This window comes from the organism of the source record quoted next, unplaced genomic scaffold, assembly GCF_019419815.1.
Source record: "Pyrus x bretschneideri cultivar Hongxiangsu unplaced genomic scaffold, Pyrus_bretschneideri_v1 Contig3, whole genome shotgun sequence".
Classification (NCBI taxonomy): Eukaryota; Viridiplantae; Streptophyta; class Magnoliopsida; order Rosales; family Rosaceae; genus Pyrus; species Pyrus x bretschneideri.
Genome location: NW_025999612.1, coordinates 4,104,673 through 4,122,588, shown reverse-complemented (window position 1 = coordinate 4,122,588; position 17,916 = coordinate 4,104,673). Strand labels below are relative to the sequence as shown.

The window sequence follows — 17,916 nt, the reverse complement described above, 5'->3', positions numbered from 1 at the left end:
AGTTAGAGTGAGTGATGGCTGAGATCTTTGGGGTTTTCATTGTGGGTGATAGAGTGGCGGTGGGGTAGGGGAAAAGTAGAAATTGGGGGTGATTGGGTAGGGAGAGATAGGGTGTAGGGGTGGGCAAACGGGTCTTGGACTCGCGGGTCGAGGCGGGTACAAAACGAGTCTTAATATTGTGTAGAAGAAACGGGGCGGGGCGGGGCGAGCCTAAAAGTTATAAGAAATAAGGCCCCAAATCAAATTGTTCAACTGTTGGATTTTATTGGATTTAATCCAGAACACGCATGGCAAGACTTTCTGCCAAGGAAATGCGTGGCTTCACCAAACTCAATGAAGACTTTTCTTCTTCCTGCCAACTCACGTGTCCATCATCAAAGGAAATGAAATTATGAAACTTTTCTTCTTCCGGCCAAGAAACCAAAACCATTTCCCAAAAATCCCACAAATTCCCAGAATCCAATCCAGGAATCGTCTTCGAAACTGGGTTTTTCTCCCATAGAATCAGCTCCTTTCCCGACCCAAATATTCCATCTTTCTTTAATTTCAGATGGATCTTCACAAAAATTCAATAGCTATCGTTCTGGTTTGTTTCTGTTATTCTCTCCACGTTGTTTTCCGACGCGTCTGCAAACTTTGTTTTCTCCGTTGGCCGCAAGTTCAACAACTCTGCTTCTGCGGTGGATCTGCAACTCGACGGCAATGGCCATCCGTCCGAAATCGTTACTTCACCAAGCTTGGGATTGGACCTGTGGACCAAGCCCGTTTGAAACGGGTCGAGTTAGGTCCGGTTTTACATCTCAAAATCCTTATACCTGCCCCATCCCGGCCCGTTGCATTTTAAAACAGGTTCGGTTCGGTCCCTTCAAATTTGGGCTCGGCCCGCGCGTGGCATGTGCCCACCCTTAGTAGGGTGGGTAGAGTTTTCTAGTGCTAGAATTTTTTATTTTTTATTTTTGTTCTTTTTTATTTTTGGGTGTAGAAAGAGAATTGTTGCACACATTTTGAAGATAAAAAAATGATAAGTTAGGTATAGAAAAAGAATAAATGAGTTTGAATAAAATTTCTTTTTTATAAAACTTGATCATTTTTTAATATAAAATTTAGAAAAGAGGCTTGCATTGTTAAACTAATAATAAAAAAATAGGGAAAGTGAGAAAGTAGAAAGGTAGTTGTACATATACAAAATCATATAAACCAATCTTATGCTATCGACAACCTCAATTACAAAGAAAAATGATCATGGTATCCATTCAAAAAGTAAACAAATAGAGAAGCTCTTCCAAGTTCCAAAGCCTTCCAAAATTTTCCTCTATAACCAATGAAGTATCCTCCCTAATTGAACCAAGTATGCTCTTGGAAAAAACCCTAGGCTTAGTTTAAAACTTGGCGACAAAGTTTCAAAAAATGGGCATACATTCATAAAGTGTAAAGGGATTCAATTTGGTTCGGTTCGGTTTTTTTTTGGTTTTCAATTTTTCGGTTTCGATTCGGTGTTCGATCCCCTTTTTTTCGGTTTTCAATTTTTTGAACCCACCCCTAACACAAAGCTCACAAGTCACTCGGATTTCGTGTATAATTGTTTCTACAAATTAAACTTCTTTGCTTCTCTACTTGTTAGGGGAAAAATTGAGAAATGAGCATCTATGTAAAACAAATCTAAATTACCTCAATTACAAGGTTTTTTCATCTACTCATTCACTTCTTCGAAAAACATCGTTATATATGCTGGAAAGAATCGTGAAGAGCTCGAACCACTCAGTCCTTTAGAAGTCAGAAGATTACTTCTTTTCCTCAAAACAGAGTTCTGCAGTCGAAGAGCCAGAAGTTCAGTGCAGAAACGGCCAAAATACATGTCATAAGTTTAGAAAGTAAAATTAAACCCTGTATAGTGAAAGTACTCAATAATTTACTGGTAAGCATAATGGAACTTAGTTCAAAGACACACCGGTTCAGAAGAACATTAGGATTGTAAGGAAACAGATCCTTTCGGTGTAGACTTTCAATTGAATTTTTCAATGAAAGTAAGCCCCCTTTGGCTTCTTTAAAATACTTTCCTCCACTTTGAGTGCCCTTGCAACTCCACACATCCGATGCAACTTTTCTTCTCTTAGATGATCGATTTGTAGCATGTCGACCCACTGAAAACTCCACAAATAAACTTCATGAATTGAACACTTTACGCAAGCACTTATGAAAGAATGCATTAAGCACAGTGAGAAGAAACTTAAAAATACAATTATATGAATCAAATACGAATCTCTAGGGTCAACTACATTCGTTTTCTTTCTCCTTTGTTGCTAATCAGTTAAGAGAGGTCATTCAGGAGTAGAGGGTTCATGCCTCATATTGTAGTTCACCATTTCAATTCATGATTAACCAATAATTCAAAAAATCAAAGAATAAAACCATAATAAGGCTTAAAGTAGGTAACAATCACCAGAACAGCAAACAAGCTTAAGGGTTGAATTTGAAACAAGCAAAAGTAGCAAAGTACAATTCAACGTCCATTTGATAACCATTTCATTTGTAGTTTTCATTTCTTCACACTAAACTTAGAGGCAAAGTATATGGAATGATGAATGAATACAAAATGTGGAGAAAGTGTGGTACAAGGGAGAACGGAGAAATGCGCATCCAACAACAAAATAAAAACCAAAAACTAGAAAGAGAAAACCTACTTAAATTTCTTCTCAGTATTTGGTTTGGTTTTCATGTTGTGTATCCTTCTATATTCATTTTTTCCACATTCTTCCCACCACCCTTCCTCTATCCTTATCCATCTCTCCCTTCTTCCTTATTTCCACTTTATTTCTAACCAAAACGTGAAAACTAAAAACAAAAAATGAAATGGTTATCAAACTGTTTGATTCAAATGGGCCCCTAGCTTTCTCAAGTTTAGAGAAGTAGAATATAACTAGTAGAATAAAGACTTTAAAAGATGTTCTGCACAGCTGATTCCGGTATCTTTCGAAATAAGGTAATCAAGGAGCACCTGATGGTCATAGCTCAACTGCAAAATTAAAAAGACGTAAACTGTCATATCGTCAAGGATTCCTTTCCCCCCTCCCCACCAAGACCACCGACCTCAAATTAAAAAATAGAAACATAACAAGGTAGAAATGGGTGGCTATATAAATATCAAATAATGAGCATCTTGCCTCTAACAGAAATAGATGGAATAAGAGCACAGGATTGACAACATCCGAGACATGAAAAAATAGTATTGCCCTCTGAATCCTGAAACGCTCCCTTTTCCTTTTCCAACCTGTATTAAACACAAAAATTGTTAAAAAGAATCCGTGAAAATACTTTTCAGAAAAATGAAAAAAGTGGGATATTTATTCCTTACCATTCTTCGGCACAAAAAGGTACAGAGAGCAATTGCAGGAGAACTTTGAATAATACATCATCCTACAGTTCATGACAGGGACAAGAAATGAAAATTTTGAGTACAAATCAACGAATAACGCAATCCTTCGAAGCAAAAGACACGAGCCAAATACATTAAGAACTTCGATGCACATATAGTACAATTTGATTAACTATGCAACAACTTCTGAAGAAATAAAAGGTCACACCTCTTTAATGTATAGTTGGAGGAATGATTTAGCAAAGTTGCACATTTTTCAAAATACATTTCATGGTCCACTGACATATCAGTTGGAAGATGCCCTTGAAGCGGAGATATAAAGCTCCAATAGACCTTTCTTTCTTGCACAACAATCCAGCTCTGTTTTTGAGTCACACATCAAGCGTAAGTTCCAAATAGCACAAGCACATTTGTTGTTAGTTCCTACTTTCGAGCTAATCAAACCAAAATAACACCTCACAAAGAGGAAAACAGCCTGTCTTTGCAGATGGTGGGAAGACAAACTGTTTACTTCTGCATCAGAAACATTGGATAGAAATGGAGACCCTTCTAGGCAATCATCCAGGTATTCAAGAGGAGTAATGGGTTGCTGCAGAAGCTCTCCAAAGTAATCATGGACTAGTTGCAACCATGAAACAAGAACTGACTGCTGAGGGTAGGTTTGGAAAATGAGCCTGATCATAAGCATCTGTAGGTTTGCACCATGTACTTGCAGTCAAATTATATTGTAGGGATTTAACACAAGCATAAGTAATAATTTAATAAACTAAGTCGAAGCGTGTTCCCAGGAAAATATGCATATAACATATTATGTTCTGTAGATTTATATAAATGTCATTATAAAACTACAACGGTAACGCACCAAAAGAACATGTTAATTCTCATATAAATACAAAGGAAAATGTTATTGGAGATATTATTGTTTCCCAAAGAAGAAACAGATATTGACTAGCATCTCTTTAGTAAAGGCCTATACCACACCAGCATCATACGTACACAACTTGAGACTTATACAGATGGTATTGGCGGGAAGATTGAAGGATCTAGAAGTCTAGGTACTACTCAATCCAACTCAACTAAGCGTTTTATTTTTCACGAACTTAACATTAGAAACGGGAAAATCTAAGCAGCTTAAGCTATTTTCAAACTGCAGATGCAAGACAGTTATCCATGCTTTGTGACATCAAACTTTTGTGTCATGCTTAGGTTTTCTGCATAGATGTGTAACCAACATCCCTAAAATCTTCTAAACATCAATAGTTATCTTCAAGAAAGGACTTAGGCAAACACATACCAATAACTTGTGTCTAAAGTATTGAGAGATGCACTTGTTGAAATTAATGCAATGTGCTTGCTCACCAAGGCACCAACATAAAAGCTGCGGAACAAGGGTGATGAATGTAGAAAAAACTGGGTGATGTTTGTCTATAGATCCACCTGAAGCTTCCGCAGAACCACTTTGCTCAACCATGGAACAGAGAAACTGAATCAAATTTCCTAGAAACAAGGATCTTTGAAACAAAGCATCTGCTCTGGACCCTTTCTGAACATCAGGCTTTGCACCAACATGAATCTCATCTAGTAAATTCCAAGGCACAGTTGAAAGAACGGAATTGATAGAATCAAAGAACGCTTCAACAAGTTCATCATCGTCTTCTGACTTCAAATATTTCCTTATATCACGTAAAACCCGAACTACACCAGCCACGATAGACCAGTCAACATTTTCCAGTTTAAGCTTTAACGCAAGAATCAACCTCGACGAACCAGAATGAAGATCATCAGCTCCATCCACTGAACATGATGAAGAACAAGACACCGCCACAATGATCGCCAAATTCATACAAACACACAACAAACGGATAAAACCCTCCCAGTTGCTTCCCAAAAAAACAATAGAACTAACAAATGAAACACAAAACCCAGTAAAATCCCGTCTATAATTACATTTGTCCGAGTCAGGGAAGTTGTAAAATACCGAATCAACAAGGACTTCCGACACAGCAACAAGAACATTGCACGCCAGATGCTTGACATATTGACTCTCCACTGTTAGCAAAACCATATGTTTGAAAAACAGCACAATTTGAAGCTCCAACGTATACAAAGTTCGCAAACAGAAAAATGAGCACATATAATTCATTCATATGAAATATATATATATATATATATATATATATATATATATATATATATATACGAAATTACCAAGTGAGTTTCGATTTTAGTCGGACACATACAATCACTTTTACAATCCAATCCTATCGCCACTCCCTGATCAAGGAAAGTTTGAGCCTTTTTATCAGAGGAAGTCAAATTTGCAGTTTCTAGAAAGAGAGAGAGATAGAGAAACTGACATTTTCAGAGCCGGAATCAAGTGCTTGGGTCCAGAGCTTGACTTGTCGAAGAACCTGAGAGAGAGTGACCGGAACTTCCATCTCTTGGTCTACCAAAACGACGCCGGGTTCCTGCAAAAGGAACAGAGAAATGAGCTTCTGAAACACCAATGAAACAAAACCCTAATACGGCAGTGTGGACGGAACTGACGTGTACGGACGGAGAAAATCGTCGTCCAAACGGCACAGCCGCGAGAGCTTCGAATCACCGGACATCGCGATTCGCGTCTGAGAGTCTGGAGGACACGAAACGCAGCGTTTAGAAGGCTGGTTGGGGTGTTCGGCGATATATTGGGAAACATCGGGGACAGTTGTGATATATTGCAATTTGTTCTGCTTCATATCCAAGCCGCTCCTTTTTTTGGCGGGTAATAGTGTTGAACTAATTTGTATGCCACCGTCGTATGAGATAGCACCTCCGATGCAAAAATGCACCTCTGTAACCTCGCCGAAACAAGCGCGGCAGCTCCACGCCCAATCCTTACCACCACCACGGTGCGGCTCGCGCTCGCCGCACCTGTACAACAATGTCATATCCATGTACCGGCGATGTGGATCGCTTGGGGACTCGCGGAAGGTGTTTGACAAAATGCCTCAACGAAATCTGGTTTCATTCAATGCGCTCATTGCAGCCTATTCCCGGGACTCAAACAGTGCGATTTTGGCTTGTGAGCTATTTAACGAAATGGGAGTTGAATGTCTTAGGCCAAATGGTTCGACTTTCACGAGCTTACCGCAGGCGTCTTATACTCTTGAGGATTGGTTGATTGGCTCTTTGATTCATGCCCAAGTTCTGAAGTTTGGGTTCTTGAGTGATGTTTGTCTTCAAACTGCTTTACTTGGGATGTACTCCAACCGTAGGGATTTGGAATCCGCGAGGAAAGTTTTTGGCGGGATGGTTGAAAAAGATGTTGTTGCTTGGAATTCAATGATTTTTGGGAATTTGAAGAATGATGAGACAGCGGAAGGGCTTTCTCTCTTTGATGGCATGTTGAGGACTGGAATTGTTCCTACTCAATTCACATATTCAATGGTCTTGACTGCTTGCAACAGATTAAGATATTCTTATCCGGGGAAACTCATCCATGCCCGAGTCATAGTTTAAAAAACGTTAGCTGATTTAGCTTTGCAGAATTCCTTGCTTGACATGTATTGCAATTCTGGTGACACTCAAGTAGCATTTGGCATGTTTAAGGGAATGTGCAACCCGGATTTGGTCTCTTGGAACACAATGATTTCTGGGTGTTCGGAACATGGTGAGGGTGAGAAGGCCATGAATTTATTTGTCCAGTTGAAGAAAACATCGTTTCTTAAACCAGACGAGAATACTTTTGCAGCCATCATATCCGCAACAGGCACAGATCTAGTTTCCAACTATGGCAAGTCACTTCACGGACAGGTCACAAAAGCAGGATTTGAGAAGAGCATTTTTGTAGGAACTACACTAGTGTCTATGTATTTTCGAAATGTTGAATCGGATGATGCTCAGAAGGTGTTTTATTCCATCAAAAAGAAGGATTTTGTTCTATGGACTGAGATGATCATGGGTTTTTCGAGATTGACTGATGGGGAGAGTGCAATTATGTTCTTTTATGAAATGTGCCAGGAAGGCCATAAGATTGACAGCTTTGCTCTCAGTGGACTGTTGAGTGCTTGTTCCGACCTTGCCATGCTAAAACAAGGTGAGATGATTCACTCATGGGCCGTAAAAACCGGGCACGATGTTGAAATGTCAGTTTGCGGGAGTCTAGTAGATATGTATTAAAAAAATGGTAGCCTTGAAGCTGCTTATTCTATATTTTCCCAAATCTCGGACCCCGATTTGAAATGCTGGAACTCAATGCTCAGAGGATATAGTCATCACGGCATGGCACAGGAAGCATTGAAGCTGTTTTCCGAGATAGAAAAACACGGTCTGAGACCAGACCAAGTAACATTTCTGTCTCTACTCTCAGCTTGCAACCACAGTGGTTTGATTGAAGTAGGAAAATTTTTGTGGAAATGTATGAAGGAAAACGGTATCACACCTGGGCCTAAGCACTACTCTTGCATGGTGAGTTTGTTAAGTCGAACTCGGTTGTTGGATCAGGCAGAGGAGCTTATCATCAGTTCACCGTTTAATGAAAATCTTGAACTGTTTAGAACTTTGCTGAGCTCGTGCGTCGTCTATAAAATTTTGAAAATAGGAGTTCATGCAGCAGAGCAGGTTTTAAGTTTGGACTCAGAAGACAGTGCAACGCATATTTTGCTGTCAAATCTCTATGCTGCTGCAGGAAAATGGGATAGTGTTGTAGAATCAAGGAGAAAGATTACAGTACCGACATCGGAAAAGGATCCTGGACTAAGCTGGATTGAAGATAAGAGTAATATTCAGGTATTCTGTTCCGGCGTTCGATCAGAACAGGAGGTAGGTGAAGCCAAAGCTGCGTCACATTCGTTACAAGGGAGCATGGTAAGATTGCTTGAGCCGATTTATAATTTACATGAAATGTAGAACTTTGAAACATCATTACTCGGAAGTTTATTGAAACAATACAACTCTTTCGAGCTTTAAGTACCTCTAGCACTACTGAGTAACCAACCGATAGGACCTTCATCCTAACACTTTCACTTTGCTTGAGCCGAAGTGGTGTTCAGCAGAATTTGAGGATAAAATAAGTTTGACATGAACTGAACATTTAAAACTCGAAACCGACGAATAAAGTGACTGATGTAAATTTAGAAATTCCAAGGATTAACTCTGTTCAGACTGGAAATCGAAAGACCAAACTAAATTCTTCAGCAAATTCACGGTGCAACACGGTAGACACGTAGAGAACTGGAAAGATGTTGAGGCTCAGAAAACAGGGATTTTCTTTGGTACTCCGGACTATGGGATACTCCAAATGTTTTAACCGCTAGGTCTTTGTTTAAACATACAAAAACCAAGATCTAATGGTTAAAATAGCCGGGAACACCCTAGAATTTCTGCAGAAAACATTGGCAGATAAGTTTGAAATTCTCAAAGGTGTCTTGACAGAAAGCAGATTTGCCCCTTTTTTCTAGGTGAGAATGTAACTAGAATGTATGTAACTAGAAATCTGGTAGAAAAAGCCGGCAAGAAATGGGGTAATGCCAGAGATGAGAAAGACATAAAAAGAGGTATGGAGCTCTGTAACATATTCATTCGACCAAATCTAGGGTTCAAAAATCAAATCAATGATAGGGAATCCGTGATGAAATCAACGATAGGGAATCAAAAACTGGTGCCAAGAAAGCCATTGCAGTCCATCCATCTTGCTTCGTTTGGTCTGTCATCGGTTGCTTGGCTAAGAAACCCTGTTGGAGAAGACAAAGAACCAAGATGAAATCGGGTAAGTCCAACTGTCCAACAGTTTCGAAGCATGAGTTATATAAACTTGAGCGTTTTACATTGATATAGTTGTGAAATGATCGGAGGCTTAATTTGTTCGTATATAAGAAATCTCGTCAAGGGCAACAGGTCGAATATAATACGATCCAAATTTAGCAACAGGGAAACTACACATAACTTGCAAACTACGTAGAGCGATAGATGGAGAAAAGTTAGCGTTGCCAGTTTACACAAATCAGTTATTGTTAACTTTGCTTCTCTTGTGTGACGATTGCACAACGAGGGTACACCGAGACTGCTTCATAGGCCAGTGCCATCATCCCAGCTTTATTGTATGCAACGTCTCATTCTGTGTATGCGATACCACAATCGCTAGACGAAGCTTTCAATTTCCTTTGAAGTTTTGAATCCTCCAACTGATGTATGAATCGATTTATGCAAGTTTTTTCCATTTGATTTCCAATTTTTAGGATTTAGAAACAAGATTAACGCCTTTTCTGTAACACTTGCCCAGAAAATAAATCTAAATTAAACTCTGTAACAAATAAATGTTCAATTTATAGCCTCCACTAGAGATGTAATTTTCTTGGCTTTTTGGCTGACAACTACAACATAGATTAGCACTGAGATGACACAATTATTTAAACTTGACTTAGTTGTATATGACGAAAACTACACCATTTCCAGCTTTGTATATCACAGTGGTAAATATGCAGAAAAGATTATGTATGAGACAAGTAGGTGAGGGATGTTACTCTCTTTATGCCTTGAACGAGTTGTAGAATATTGATTTTGGGTTTTTATTTTTTAAATACGTGTAAAAATAAATTTATGTATTGAAGTGGTTTTATGAGGGTAATTTAGGCAATAAATTTAGGTTAAAAGTGAAGTAATATGAGTTTAGAGAATATATTAGGTGTAAAAAGAGATTATATGAGTTTAAATAAAATTTCTCAAATATAAATTATAAGATTTAGGGGATGTATTCAATTAAGATTTCGAGAGATTTTAATGGATTTATAAATTCATGAATTTTTATGGAGTTTAATTGATTTGTAGAGATTCTATATAAAATTTTGATTCAATTCCCTCAAAATAGGTGAAATTTGTGGATGCTTAAAATACATTACAAAATCTCTCAAATTCTCTCAAATTCCTCAACTTTCTCAACTTCTTTAAAATCAATTTCTAATTAAATAATGTTATAAATTTCTTTAAAATCTTAATTGAATACATCCGGATTTCTAAGGATTTTAATAAATTATCTTAGAATTCTAATTGAATACACCTTAAATTTCAGAGAATCACTTAAAATTACGATTGAATAGCCCTAGATTCATTAAAAAAATTAAAACCCTCAAAAATCTTAATTGAATACATCCCTTACTGGTAATGGGTCCCGCAGATTTTGTTTTACTAGTTTTTCCAGAACCTTATTTTTTCTAATTTCTCCTGCAGTTTTTTTATAACATTTGAAAAGCCTGGAGAGAGGGGCGCGTGTAGATGTGGGTGTGGTCGGTGTGTCTGTGTGAGCTAATGAGCGGAACAACGCTAACACCGCAGGCGGTGAGCAACTTAATCAGTCTGAACGTTGGAGGCATTGGGCGGCAGCAACTCTCCGCTTCCCTCGTTAACTCCTACCGAGTCGCCGCCGTCGCCGAGCGCTTGGCGGCTCACGTCAAATCTGGCTATCGCGGCGAGGCCATGGAGTTCTTCAATCTCTGCCTTTCCCTTTCCAGGTAAAAACCCTTCCCCATTTTACTCAATACCTAATTCAATTCCTTGAATTTCCTTCCTTTGTGTGAAATTGCTTTGGCAAAATGCAGAGGCATTGACTATGCCGTTGCAAACAATGAGGTTCCGGCGATTGCTCAAGATTTACCTGGGTTGTTGAAGCAGGTAATGAACTTTTCTTCCTCGAGTTCGTGAATTCCTGGTTGCGGTTAGTTTTCCCCTTTTCTTTTTGAGGGAAAATTTTGTACTTTAAACGCCTGTTTTTTTTGTAGATATGCCAACGCAAGAGTGATAAGGTTTTGGAAGCTGCTATCATGGTGCTGATGATTTCTGTTAAGGTATAAAACCCGAATGCGATTCATTTTATCGAATAAATGCAAAAAACGGGTGCTACCCATTTACCCAAGTAGCATATCCGGATTGCCCATGTTCATGTTTCTATTATCCGCTCTTTGCTTCAAGCTTATTTGGTTAACTTTGAGAATTTGAATGTAAGCATGAATTTTCGAGCTGATATTGTTTTACTTGGTAGAATGCTTGTAGGGCAGGATGGTTTTCGGATAAGGAGACTGAAGAACTTTTTTCTCTAGCTAATGAGGTTTTCTATTAATTTGATTATTATTATTGTTATTATTATTATTATTTGTTTCATGTAAATATTGCAGATGATTTTCTTGTGCAATTATAGATAGGAAGTAGCTTCTGCAGCTTGGGGGATGTTAAAACTGGAGCTAGCTGTTCTCTTTCTGTAATAGACACAATTATGGAAAGGTGGGAACTTGTATCGTGCTTTAATTTTGTGCTTGTTACAACATATTTGTGTATGCACACATATGATATAAGTTTTATTTGCTGTTTCCTTTTAAATGATATCATCTCAACCTAATGATCCTGCACCATGTCATATTAGAATTTAACTAAGAATAGGTAGAAAGTTTTATTGATGAAAGGCTAGGATGACATGTGGCCTGACTTTTTTGACATGTGTATGCATATATATAAGCACTTAAATGCGATCTTTTTCCACATTCTAGCCATCTTCTGTTGTGTTTCTTGTTGATGTTTAAATACTTCTTTAGCTCCAAGATTCAAAATATTCTTTCTTTGCTCAACCTAATAATCATGCTTTTGGTATGAAGTATCAACCATGTCTTCTGCTGAGGGTACAAATTTTACACTTTTGAAAGATCTCCTTGTGTTTGTGGTGCAGGTATTATCCAATGATGAAGATGGGCCAAATACTTGCCTCTCTCGAAGTCAAGGTGGCTCTTCATTCCCTTTTTCAACTTTTTTTCTTTTTAGATATCCCTTTTTTTGCTTTCGTTTTGACATATGTTTGATTGTGGTGTAGCCGGGATATGGGGCACATGTGCTTGATTTCCATATTTCGAAGACTACACAATATTCTCCGCAAGAAAAAATTGTAAGCATCTTCTAAAGTTAGATGCCATTTTAGTTTCAATGTTGGAGTGTTTGTAAGTACTTGAGTCTTGTAGTTTTTTTTTTACATGTATGCATTTTTCACATATGCGGTCACACATCATACACAAGCAAACACATGATACACGAAGTGATTGGTCATATCTGGTCTAATGGAGGCTTATGTCTCCTTCTAGATGCTTATTCCCCATCTTACATAGTAGTGAGTGAGATGCATCTTCATATTCCGTGTCTGATCTAACATTTAGGGGCACAATTCCTTAATTTAGGTCTTAGCAGTTGTTAGATTTGATATGGACGGCTGATCTTATCCTTAGTGCATCCTAGTTATCCATGTCTATCTAAGAAGTATGTCGTTATTTAGCTTATTGCAGAATAACTATACATATAATTTATGTCACCATGGCTTTTATTATTTGGTTATATAATTGTGGTGGTTTCTCTCCTTGTTCTAAATGTTTACTTTATACTGTTTTCCTTTAATACATGGAATTATGATTTGGAGAAGTTATTCTGGACCTCACTCTTTCTGTTTGCCTCAAGCGATTATTTGTAGCACAAACAGATAATTTAGAGACATCTGCCTGTATTATAAGTCCGCCACAAGTGAAGTAAGACTCATTTTTCTCTCATCCTTTTAGTTTAGTTGGTTTAGTTGGAGGTGTTCCTATTTCGTTGTGTAACATTTTTTCTTTTCTTTTATTACTTCTGTAGCTTTCTGCTAAATGGAAAGGGAGTAGATAGAAGGATCAACGTTACAATGGTTTGTGTGGTTTCCGCTTACTCAATAATTAAATGTGAAAGAATTTGGATTGTAACATGGTATTCATTTCGTAATAGCCTGTGCCTTTCACTTTCTTTTTCAGGATACTGGACCCCAGGTGCCTTCAGTAGTGACTGGAATGCTTAAGTTTGGATCAAATCTTCTGCAAGCTGTGGGTCAGTTCAATGGTGAGCTTGGAAGCAAGTCTTCACTGTCTAGTTATTGTAGTTTTCTTGTACTATATTCATCCAGCTCTGTAACTATTTTTAGGTAACTATATCATAGTGGTTGCCTTTATGAGCCTCACGCCATCACCTGACACTCCAGCACTGAAAGATTATACTCAGCCCACTGTCTCTCCTTCAGATTCAGGTATTCTTCATGGGAAACGTCAAAAGACACTTGATTATATTTTCAATATTCACTATATACATATATATATATATATGTATGTATGTATGTATATAAATCAGGACTTCTACAAAGCATTAAGCTTTTTACAATGCTATAGTATGATTAAAGGGGTAATTGTCTTCGTTTAATCATTAGATCCTGATATAATAGAGGGGCCATCAAGGATTTCTCTCAATTGTCCCATAAGGTATGCCTTGATAGTCGTTGCTTGTATATTTAGTGTTGCTATATTTTCTTACCTTATTTCTTGTATTTTTAATCTTTTACTTTGGAAATGGGTATTCCTTGGACATTTGACCTGAACTGTGTTAATCAGAATTTACCTTAAGTAGAAATGTCAATGCTAAAAACTTTGTGGGATATCTGCTTATGTTTTATCAATTCTGATCTGGAGAGGCTGAGTTAACTTCATACGAAGATATCGGAGGTTAAATGTTGATGCCTATTAATGTGATATTTCTACTCCATATGTTCTGAACTTCTGATTGAAGAAACCTTTTTTGTTTTTGGCTGAAAGATTGAAACAACATTTATTCTAATTTTCTTATGTTTTTGGTTATTCATCAGTTAGGCCAGCTGCTTCTATGTTTGTCTAAGTTTTGATTTCAACAATTAAAATAGCATTTTGGTCATGCATCCTATTTTTGGTGAATACATTTGTTATTTGGTTGAAAGTGTGTTTCATATCTTGTCTATTTTTTGGTTGTTTATTTCTTTATGTTAAATGGACAAAAAATGTGCAGTTTGCTAATCCTTCTATGAGAAACTTCATTGTTATGATGCTGATTGTTACTTTTGTTTTTATCTGCAAAACAGTTATACACGTATAAAAACTCCTGTCAAAGGACATTTTTGCAAACATCTTCAGGTGAGTGCTCCATGCATCTTTTTCTCCCGTTGATGCCTTTGGTTTTAAATTTTTTTTTACAAGTTCCTGCATGGTCGTTAGGTAACAAGCTTTTGAGACTTGTAAAATTGTTCCTCGATTTGTATGCATTTTGCTTGCATGATTGATTTTGATGAGGCCTTAGGGTTTTTTTCTTTTTTTTTTTTTTTTTTTTCAACTTGTCCACCTGCGTTATATGATGTGCTGTTTTGAGGTGACATGGTTTCAGGTTTATAAGTTGGAGATATTTCTTATGAGTTCGGGTTCAAATTTGATATTTTAAAAATAGTACTATGACTTTTACGCTATGGGGGCTGTAAGGAAGATAGAAAAGGCTATGTCCCACCAAAATGTTTTATAGTAGTTGAGGTTTGAAGGGGAAGTTGAGAATTTGGAGCTAGATTTGTTGTCCTTTAATCCTGATTTTTTTTTTTTTTCCTTTCTGTTAAACCTGACAGAGGAAAATATCATGATTTTCTACTTCCTTTTTTCTTTTCTTTATCTTCTCTTTTACAAATTATACCAAACAAGGTGATAGATAAATAGTTTTCTGTGTAATTCAGTGTTACTTTTTCTTGAAATTGAAATTGAAATTCTGTCTAGCTTTGGGTAGTCGATGAAATTTGATGTTATTCTGTCATTGCACATGGAGTTATATTTTCTTTTAACAGTAGTCAATACAGTCTTCTAATATAATTTTCTGTGACTTATATGAGCTATAGTGTTTCGACTTCAGTAATTATGTCAATATAAATTTAAGACGACCTTCTTGGCGCTGCCCCCATTGTAATCAGTATGTCTGCTATTTGGACCTTCGCGTGGATCAAAATATGGTTAAGGTGAGTAGCTATTTATTTTTCGTTCTTCCATATCTGTTTGTGTTACGTTTTTACCCAATATTGTAAAATCAGTTGACTTTCTCCTGTAGGTCCTGAGAGAGGTAGGAGAGAACGTCGCTGAAGTGATAATCTCTATGGATGGATCATGGAAAGCTGTACTGGAGAATGGTGAGGACTTAGGTCAGGCACATGATAAGACCCTTCAAAGAGAAACATCTGAACAGGAAGAATCTACCCATGTCTCATCTGCACTTCCTATTGTTTTGGATCTTACCGAGGATGATACTGAGATGGACGCTGTGAGTACCTGTGAAACCGAAGACGTGAAACCTCTTTGCAACACAAACGGGGTTAATCAAACTGTTCCTGCTCATCTAGAGGATGACTTTTGGTCTGGCATTTACTTTCCTAATGGTTCGTTGACCTCCGGTATAAGGTCAGACACCCAAATGGATGGTGGTATCCCGCACCCTGGTCCTGCAAATTTTTTACAGCCGCCTGTGTTGACTGATGCTATTTCTCCTGTGCTTGATCGAGGAACTGAGAGCCATGGGAACACTAATCCTGTGGCATCTGCAATGCTTACTCAATATTCTTCTTCCAATAATTTGCAGTTACAACAGCCGCAGTTTGCAAGTTCAAATGTTACTGTTAGCAGTGAGTATGGGAGATTTGCGAACATAGTATTACCCAGGACACCAACAGCAGTTCAGGCCCTTCCTGCCTGGACGCCAGGATTGCAGCAAAGATCAAGAACTAGTTTCAATACTCCCCCTAGTGCCTCTCTTCTTTCACAGGTTGGCCAATCTGTCACACCTACAGCAAATGGTGTCAATGCAGTATGTAGTGATATGGAAAGGCAGCAACATTTTTCTAGGGCCCGAATGAATCCGCCTCAAGTGTCAAATGTCGCTCCTCCTTCAATGCAACCTCCATCACAAATAACACAGGTTAGTCCTTCCTCTTTTCTTGATGTCCAGTTTGTCGTGCTGGTGGCGACCAGTATAAATGCAAGTTGGGAACCCTGAACCTCAAACTCCTGATTTTTAATGTACACTTTTCAGATTGATTGGTTGTTGGTAAAAGCATTGTAGGGACTTTCTCGTGTGCTAATTTACGGAATTGCAATCTAAAGGATATTTTCTTGATGTCCATCTTGTCATGCTAATGAGTTGCATTTCATTAATCTTACAGAACTGGGATTGTCATGGCCAATCTGCCCAACAGGTTGTTGGCCTTCCAGCTCCGAGTCAAATGCAGAGTGCTAACCAGACATCTGTTGGGCTTATGGAGTTCCAAAATGCACATCTGCAGCAAGCTCTTAATCCAATGACTCCCCAGACTGTGGGTCCGTTTTCAAGCGCCAATGGATCATCTTCTCATCTCTTGCGGGCTCAAATCCAGCAAGGAAGTGTACGAGTTGGGACTGGTCAAACATCAAGTTCTTTAAACAACCAACAAAGGTTCATGATTGCTCAGCAGCGGCGAGCTGCTATGATGGCCAGGCAGTCTCCATCAACGCCAGATCAAAATCAATCCCCGAGAAACAGGCCAATTTTGGCGGCAAATGCTGAAGGTTTTAGGTCAGCAGCAATGGAGCAGGGCAGAAACATAGTGGGAACGGTGCAAGCAGTTTCTGGGGCTGATGGATCACCAGATTTGTCATCTGGGGAGAACTGGCGACCAACAGGTCGGATGCGTGGAAGCCTGTCAGGCCGTGCTTACTCTGCTGCTCTTAACCAGTTCATAATTCAGCCAACCCAACCAACGCCAGCTGCTCCAAGACCGCCGTCAAATCTGTCCGCTCCACCACATCTTGTTGCCGCCCAACAGACATTGATTGCAAACGGGAGCACTCAGGTTCCTCTAACAAATAATAGCCATCCACAGTAGATTCGATCTTGTCAAGAGTCGAAGGCATATGTATTCTGCCATGGGGTTCTTTTAGGCTGCTGTATATAAGGTAGTTGGTCAATTTTGTGTTCAGTGGTGAACCGGTCAAGCTAATTTAGGACAATGTTCTGGTTTTAGGTGATATTTAGGGCTCCTGAATTGGGCGGTTTCGACCGAAAAATGAAGAATTGGACGATTCGGGGGTCGGCTTGTGAATTTTAACATGCAGCTTCTGACTGCGTTAGTTGTAATGATGCTGTAGTTGACAGATTTTACTCTGCTGCTAATTATCCATGATAATTTATATCTAAACGTTCTGAGTTATGAGTCCTGAGTTATGATTGTAAATTTGTAATAGTGATTGAACTTATTCAAAACTGAGGAATGCTAAGTTCAGTTGCGTGTGCGCGCTTTTTTGGTATTGGCTTTTGATGGTAAGTGCGTGCGACACAAATAATTGTAGCTGCATGGTAAAATTTTTATTTTGAACCTTGTCGTTCACTTCTACATTCAAATTTGAACTCACATTCGTGTTAGATGAATTTAACATAAATTATTCTATTATTCGTCAAAGATTACATTCACACTTGATGGCGCATTCACAATCACCATTGAGATGGGACAACATGACGATCTTACATCAATTGCTGAAATGATTATTTTTAGCATTTGATTAATATGTCTTTAATGTTAGAGCGAGCAATATGTCAACATTTGACCGATACACGTTTTCACTATTTTAATTTTGATCCATTCATCGATTCAAATTCATAAATGTTATAAATAGGAAAAAGTTAGAGATATAACATTTAATATGGACAGAAGA

General features: G+C 38.2%; 2 protein-coding genes, 1 long non-coding RNA gene and 1 pseudogene across 4 annotated transcripts; 2 read left to right on the top strand and 2 right to left on the bottom strand.

Annotated features, from left to right (window-relative positions):
- Positions 1-1,540: 1,540 nt before the first annotated feature.
- Positions 1,541-3,155, bottom strand: LOC108865355. The gene is made up of 2 exons (XR_007260260.1): positions 1,949-3,155; positions 1,541-1,807 (listed from the first exon to the last, which is right to left on the bottom strand). It is a non-coding gene; the product is annotated as an uncharacterized LOC108865355 (long non-coding RNA).
- Position 3,156: 1 nt separating this feature from the next.
- On the bottom strand, positions 3,157-6,163 carry LOC103935797. 2 transcript variants are annotated; one of them, XR_007260259.1, is made up of 8 exons: positions 5,921-6,163; positions 5,731-5,841; positions 5,582-5,647; positions 5,352-5,422; positions 4,668-5,160; positions 3,582-4,061; positions 3,353-3,414; positions 3,157-3,268 (listed from the first exon to the last, which is right to left on the bottom strand). XR_007260259.1 is itself a non-coding variant. In XM_048589771.1 (6 exons), exons 2-6 carry the CDS (start codon positions 5,809-5,811, stop codon positions 3,985-3,987), a joined length of 723 nt encoding a protein of 240 aa, XP_048445728.1. In that variant the 5' UTR covers positions 5,812-5,841; positions 5,921-6,090; the 3' UTR covers positions 3,743-3,984. The 2 variants fall into 2 exon arrangements, 1 of the variants encoding a protein (XP_048445728.1); XM_048589771.1 differs by lacking the exons at positions 3,157-3,268; positions 3,353-3,414 and having other exon boundaries at positions 3,743-4,061; positions 4,733-5,160; positions 5,921-6,090.
- On the top strand, positions 6,161-8,886 carry LOC103935798 (annotated as a pseudogene).
- Positions 8,887-10,586: 1,700 nt separating this feature from the next.
- On the top strand, positions 10,587-17,414 carry LOC103935782 (E4 SUMO-protein ligase PIAL2). Its single transcript, XM_009345587.3, has 16 exons — positions 10,587-10,860; positions 10,948-11,020; positions 11,128-11,193; positions 11,388-11,453; positions 11,544-11,626; positions 12,066-12,117; positions 12,207-12,278; positions 12,839-12,906; positions 13,010-13,058; positions 13,162-13,246; positions 13,329-13,430; positions 13,608-13,659; positions 14,289-14,340; positions 15,081-15,197; positions 15,287-16,147; positions 16,392-17,414. The coding sequence occupies exons 1-16, from the start codon at positions 10,625-10,627 to the stop codon at positions 17,088-17,090; spliced, it is 2,733 nt and encodes a 910-aa protein (XP_009343862.2). The 5' UTR covers positions 10,587-10,624; the 3' UTR covers positions 17,091-17,414.
- The last annotated feature ends 502 nt before the right edge of the window (positions 17,415-17,916 follow it).

Bases quoted from the DNA above. Each gene is read 5' to 3' on its own strand.
- LOC103935797 (XM_048589771.1), bottom strand. From the start codon at position 5,811: ATGGAAGTTCCGGTCACTCTCTCTCAGGTTCTTCGACAAGTCAAGCTC. The intron at 5,423-5,581 runs GTAATTTCGTAT...TTTTGCTAACAG, and splicing joins CTAAAATCGAAACTCACTTG to TGGAGAGTCAATATGTCAAG. The intron at 5,161-5,351 runs GTATTTTACAAC...TTCAGTGGATGG, and splicing joins CGGAAGTCCTTGTTGATTCG to AGCTGATGATCTTCATTCTG.
- LOC103935782 (XM_009345587.3), top strand. From the start codon at position 10,625: ATGTGGGTGTGGTCGGTGTGTCTGTGTGAGCTAATGAGCGGAACAACG. The intron at 11,194-11,387 runs GTATAAAACCCG...TTTACTTGGTAG, and splicing joins TGCTGATGATTTCTGTTAAG to AATGCTTGTAGGGCAGGATG. The intron at 12,907-13,009 runs GTAAGACTCATT...TTACTTCTGTAG, and splicing joins ATAAGTCCGCCACAAGTGAA to CTTTCTGCTAAATGGAAAGG.